The 6,866-nt window shown below is 40.7% G+C and overlaps 1 protein-coding gene across 1 annotated transcript; it reads right to left on the bottom strand.

Moving 5' to 3' along the window:
• Window positions 1–4,721: 4,721 nt before the first annotated feature.
• LOC141632113 (uncharacterized) lies at window positions 4,722–5,234 on the bottom strand. The gene has a single exon (XM_074444692.1). It carries the CDS (start codon window positions 5,232–5,234, stop codon window positions 4,722–4,724), a length of 513 nt encoding a protein of 170 aa, XP_074300793.1.
• Between the last annotated feature and the right edge of the window lie 1,632 nt (window positions 5,235–6,866).

Here is a 6,866-nt window from a genome sequence, read left to right as displayed (position 1 = left end):
TTAGCTGATAAAAGATGTGGAGAATGTGAGATGTGACTGGATGAATGGTATAAATTGGATAAATAGTGATAAGGGTTAGGAATCTGGAATACGAGATAGAGAGTACTAGAGCAAGAGATGAGTTGGAGATTTTGCAAGTGGTAACCCGACGTTTAATGAGGAACTTGTTATAATTTTCGAGTGAAACCACGTGAGGTGACCTAATTATAGATAAATCAAGTTCTAATAATCGGGATATACATAATTGTGGATTTGGTATCACCAAGTTTGGGTCTGTGGTCATGAGAGTAAGAGTAGGGGAATTCGATGCTTAAGGATTCAGTTTTGTGGTTGATAAGCTTGATCATTTGTGATACACCATGTAACCGTTAACCTAAGTACATAGGCATGATATGTGAAAGTGGTTGTGTCAGACTCCAACCCTAAGAGTGGTAGCATAGATTTTGTTTGTAAAATTGCCTCCCATGCGTTATTGAGGAACGCCCATGGTGTACATCGTGATTTTGTTATAATGCTTAAGTGAGTGATGTTGTTATTGTTATCCCCTAACAGTGATGAGTAATTAGGTTGTGCCCCTAAGTTAGAGTAATGTGTTGTGTTTATTGTCGTGACTAGAGTGTCGCACTACGGTGTAGTTGTTGGGGATGAAATAGTATGGTTGTGTTGGTAGTATGCCTTGGATGTTTTGTTTAAGCTGTGTAGTAATGACGGCCATAAGGCCGATAGCTGTCTTTGAATCGGTTGTTTAATGGTATATGAGTCACCATCGAGATTTATTATCATTTGTGTGATGAAATAGGGAGTTTAGAACTGAGTTGAGAATGAAAACATTCTGCCCCAGGTGACACTCGACCGAGTGGTGACTTACTAGGCCGAGTGGACTGCTTTGACTCTTGTTTTGCGGATATTTGACCAAATAGTGGGCCTGTACCCATATTTCACGGTTTATATTAGTTGACTTGTGTTGGATGACCACGATTCACCTTACATGTGTGATATGTGTGAATTATTTACGCTTGATCATATGGTGTAGAATTTTGCAAGTAATAGAAATCGTTGATTTGACATGAGTTGGTTGATGACAGAATTAATATGAAAACCTTGTTTGATGTGTGTTAATCGACGTGAGTTCATTTCGTTTCATAAAAGTAAGATGAAAAATGCAAGTTATGTGTTGCATAGTGGTCATTTGTATGATTGTATATATGGTTTTCCGTATGAGCGGAAGTATTGGCAATAGCTGGGAATGGATGTTGAAAACACAAGTGTGATCATGTGGTGGATTTGACGCGGTATATGCGTGGCATGGTTTCCGGAAAGTGGGAATGTTGAGCATGGTTGAGTCACATTCGAGTAATGTTGCATTATTTGGTTGTTTCTCAGAATCCGCATGTTTATGATTGATTGGCATACATGTACATGTATGAGATTAGAGATGATCTATATGCGTATAGTAATGATCGAGTTATACCCCAAGACTTATGCGTGGACTTAGAACCAATTGAGTTGGGTGTTGTTATGGGTTTAGGGTTTCAAACCGTGGGCAGGACCTTATACCTTGACGTTTGGGAGACTCGTAGAGTAGGGTTATATCATGGCATTAGGACCATTTATAATTTATTTATGGATTTACAATAAGTAAAAGAGAATGTTGAACCTGGAACATAGTCAATTGTGGAATTTAGTAATGAGTGTATGAGATCGTATTTTGAGGTTGATAGTTGAACTTCGGGACGAAGTTCTCTTTTAGGGGTAGTGAATGTAACAATTCGGAAGTTTAGGAAAAAGGAAGTACGGAATGTGAGGAAATAGTGAGAATTGAGAAGAAGTAGTGAGAATGGAACACCGAACATTGGGAAGAGAGTACACAAGAGAGTTGAGGGAATAGTCGGAAAAGGAAGAGTGAGGTGAAACTTCGGGGATGAAGTTTATTTTAAGGGGGAAATATTGTAATACTCAGTATTTAATAATTATTAAATAATAATATTTTATTGTAATTATACGAGTTATGTTGAGACGGAATAATATAATAATATAATAATAATATGATACATGTATTTATACACTCACCTTATACTACCCTCACCTTATAATCCCACCATTATCCACTCAAACCTTATCCCAACATAATCGACCACAAAATCCACAAAAGATAAGGGAGGAGAGAAAGAGAGGAAAAGGAGATTCCGTCACCTCGCCTCAAGATCGTAACGTCTTATACTAGCCTTTATATTAATTTATTCATACCTTTGACCCGTCACGACCTTGACCCATCTTTGACCCGCCTTGAACCACCAATGGACGGTCGTTGACCACCCAAAACAGACCTTGACCGAGTAGATAAAGGGGTTTTAGGGGGTTGTGTCATACGGGTTAGGGCTGAGATTTTAAACGGGTTACGGGCCGGTTTTGGTCAGGGCTAGGGCAGATCCGGGTTGAGGGTTGAGGGGTGGTCTTGGGCGGCCGTGAGGGTGGCGGGAAAGGAGAGAGAAAAAGGGGTGTCGGTTTTATTATTGTTGTTGTCGCAGTTGTTGTTATGGTTATTGTTGCTGTTGCTGGTGGCGGTTGTCGGTTCGGTGGTGGTGCTTGGACCCACCATGGTCAGGCCGGTCCCATGGTTGTGGTGGCAGCCACAGTGGTGGAGGGTTGTGTGGGTGTGCCGTGTGGAGGGTGTTGTTGTTGGTGTTTGTTGTTGGTGGTGGTGGTGTCGGTCGTTGGTCGTGGCAGTGGTTGTTGCGGCTGGCCATGGCCACCGTGGCAGTGGTGGTGGTGGTCCACGGTGGAAGCGTTGGTCATGGTGGTTTGGGTTGAGTCGGGTTTTGTATTGTTTAAGACGGGTTTATTTAGTTTAGTTAGTCGTATACATATACGTATTTGTATAATGTATTAGTATATGTATACGTATTGGTATAAATATATTAGTATATTATACATATTGGTAGACGTACGTATTGGATTAGTATATTTATATATATTTGTATATGTATTTGTATGATTAGATGAGTATATTTATATGTATTTGTATTATTATCATATTTTAGGAAATGTGTTTTGTGAGACGGTTTTACGAGACGGACCTAGCTTGTGTGACAGGTTGCTTATGCGGATTTGCTGTGATGTAGGTTAATCCTACTCAGTTTCAATATTGCATTTAAGTTGTCATATGAGTCGTGTTTTGGCGGTTATTGCATTATAACATGATATTGGTTAAGGTGATTGGGGGAATCGGTAATTGGCATATTGTGTGGTATTTGCATTTATTATACTTGCCATGTATATTGGATAATATAACGGTTGTAATTGTTGGTTGTCGTTGAGGAGACGGGAGACGGTTGGGAGACCATCTTCCGCTTGGATCGCCTCTTGGACCTTTCCCACTCTAAGAGGGATGTGCATATTAATGACTAGAGTTTGGAGGGATGCGTGTGGTTGAGACACGATGTCTGGTAGGGGATCCGGTTGGCTTCCGGACCTGGTACGTCTGGGCGTGTCCCGGTACCTGTTTTTGGTTATCGATATGTCTGGGCGTGTCCCAGTACCAGTCTGGTTGACGGTATGTCTGGGCGTGTCCCAGTATCAGTGAGGTTATCGGTATGTCTGGGCGTGTGCCGGTACCGTAGTCGCGGTTGTTGGATATCATGTTATTCATATCATAGTCATGTTGTATGTTCACACACTCGAGTCGGGTCACACTTTATTTATTTATTGAAACTGACATTTGTTGTGTCTGTGCATTGTCACCTATCTCTTTTGGGGTGGCCTGTGTCGATCCATATGATATCCTTTGGTCATATGGGGAGCAGGTTATGATAAGGCTGTTTGGATAATACGCGGGAGACGGGACGAGCTTGATGATATCACGAGACGAGTCTAGTTGGCTAGAAGAGTATAGATATCATGAGTTATATTTTAGTTATCCATTTGTTTACGTTTATGTAATTCACTAAACATTTATATTAATAAAATGTTCTTTGATTGATGTTTTCAATCACTACCTCGGGAAACCGAGATGGTAATGCTCCAATTATCTTTGTAACACCCCACATTAATTGAAGAGCTCTAGTGATAGGCTTAAATGACTAGTGCTTAAAGGGATTGAAAGTAATACTCATATCAACAAAGTGCACTTTCCTTTTATGGTCATCCATACAAAAGAACTCCACAGTTAAGCATGCTTAGCTGAGAGTAGTCTTAGGATGAGTGACCTCCTGGGAAGGTTCCCGGGATGCACATGAGTGAGGATAAAATGTGCTATAAAGGACCCGTGTTGATCTGTGTGCCATGTACACAGCCTGGTGAGCTATCATAAGTAACCGCTCCCGACCCGGTTTGGGTCGGGGTGTTACAAGTGGTATTAGAGCAACCCTGTGACCGTGTGGTGATGAGAGGCAGTTGTTATACGCTCCATTGTGATCACCCACCAAGCAGGGGAGGGTTCTGGGTTAGCGATTATGCTCCTAGGCGCAACGAGGACGTTGCGTTCTTCAAGTGAGGGTGATTGTAACACCCCCACGTAAATTAAAGAGGTCTAGTGATAGGCTTAAATGACTAGTGCTTAAAGGGATTGAAAGTACTACTCATATCAACAAAGTGCACTTTCTTTAATTATGGTCATCCATGCAAAAGAACTCCACAGTTAAGCGTGCTTGGCTGAGAGTAGTCTTAGGATGGGTGATCTCCTGGGAAGGTTCCCGGGATTCACATGAGTGAGGATAAATGCACTATAAAGGACATGTGTTGATCTGTAGGTCATGTACACAGCCTGATGAGCTATCATAATAAGTAACCGCTCCCGACCCGGTGTGGGCTGGGGTGTTACATATACTATAAATAGCATCATCACATAGTGACCTCGGCAGCTTAGCCGTCTGCATATTATAATTTGCGAGAGTTGACAACGTTAACTGTACAAGGGTATTTCGCCCTGCTAGCGATAGATGCTTGGTCTGCCACCCCGCTAATCTTTTATTAAATTTCTCCTCAAGGTGGGCAAAAGTCGCTTTAGTGACCCTTCCGTTGATAGTAGGCATTCCTAAGTAGATGCCCAAATCCAAAGTCGCCTCGAACCCCTGAATCTGGGCTATCTCTTCTCGAGCAACAGTAGGTGTATTTTCGGAAAAGAACACTTTCGATTTCGCGACACTGACTTTCTCCCCTGATGCCCTACAGAAATTCTCGAGTACATAATTAATAACATATGCTTGGTCGGCTCTGGCTTCTGCAAATAAGACCATATCATCTGCGAAAAAAAGGTTAGAAATTTTTGGTCCATTTCTACATATCGGTATATGCAGCCAATCGGCGTTGTGAATTCTCTTGTATATTGCTTTGTGGATGTGGGGATTTGAATGTAATCCACGGGTTGAAAATCGTTTGGAGTCGCCACAAAATTTAAGGAAATTTGGGAACCATTTTGAAAAACGAGATTTAAGTTCGTTGTTGAAAGTACGTGGGGGGGGGGGGAAGTTCGTTAATAAAACACCCACCCCCGCCCGTTGCCATAACGGCCTCTACTTGGGACTATGATGGCTAATTGGATAAGACTACGATTGTTGTATGAGAGTGCAAAACACCATTTTAAACCTATCATGTGATCTTGGTTTCTAATCGTTTAATGCATCTAATCTACTTTGTCCAAGTGATCATGTGAGGTTGATTTAAACTATACTAACAAGCATTCACAAACATGGCTTAGATGGGAGTGGGGGAGCCGTTGGGGAGCTAAACTATTACAACCCAGACGATTCTCGTCGACTCGATTTGCAAACAATTGAATTAAAGATACAACTCGATCTAAATACAATTGCTAAAACATGACACAAACTAGCATACTTAGGCCTTGAAATTCGTGCCATATGGTGAGCCGATACTGTCATTTCTGTACCAAAAAATAAATACCTAAATATACTAACGGAAGCTAGTGATAAGTAGGGTCGATCTCCATAGGGAGGCAAGGTATCTATCTGAAGTCCGTCTATCTAAGTCACAAATGGGGGGTTTTAGTTTGGTTTCCTAAACTACAAAAGGTTTAAGGGCAAGAGAAATAATGTAAGAGCAGCAAAATGAGAAAATAAGATATAAGCGATCAGATAAATGAGATTATGTCAGGATTTCGGTTCACCATGACAGTTTATCGACTCAGATGGAAATAGCCTAGACAATCTACTGTGAGAAGGACATGGGAAGGGTCCTTCCGGTCCGCTGTCCACCCTAGAATTCCACTAACTTAACTTCCGTCCTCATTAGGGTAGTCTACTGTTCATAGCAGGTCTATTTATTCCAATCTTCCGATCCAGGAACAAAGTTGACCAAATTAATATAATTTAGAAGCATGCATTCAACTAAATTGGTGTTACAGTTATATTGCCATGGGGACAAATTCTCACATGTAAATCGTCTAGTCTATTCACTACATCGTCACAATTGTACCAAGGATTCCCTAGTCCTAACATAAAGAGAATTAGCTACTCATGTTATTAAGGTTGTCAACAATAACAACAAAAGACTTACTAATAAGAGACATGATAAAGGAATAAGAACAAAGCATAAACTAAATTAAGAGAACAATTAATAGGAACAAACAAAGAATTAAGATTAAAGGGAAAAGAATGATTACAAGGTTTGAATCCGGAGAGAAAAGAAACAGAGAAAAGCTCCCGAGATTAAGAGTGTGCAAAACGTAATTAAGAAGTGATAAGAGATGTAAAAGTGTCTCTATGACCTAATCCCGACTTCCTTTATATAGGGAAGTCATTATTAGCATAAAATAAACCTAACACGAAATAAAAATCCCGAGTATATAAGCTAGTCACTCGATCGAGTAACTTTATATCACTCGATCAAACAAATCCAAGCTAAAACCTCTC

Source organism: Silene latifolia, chromosome Y, assembly GCF_048544455.1.
Source record: "Silene latifolia isolate original U9 population chromosome Y, ASM4854445v1, whole genome shotgun sequence".
NCBI lineage: Eukaryota > Viridiplantae > Streptophyta > Magnoliopsida > Caryophyllales > Caryophyllaceae > Silene > Silene latifolia.
This window is presented reverse-complemented; position numbering and strand designations above follow the sequence as displayed.

Excerpts from the sequence above, each read along its gene's own strand:
- LOC141632113 (XM_074444692.1), bottom strand. The coding sequence starts at position 5,234 with ATGGTCTTATTTGCAGAAGCCAGAGCCGACCAAGCATATGTTATTAAT.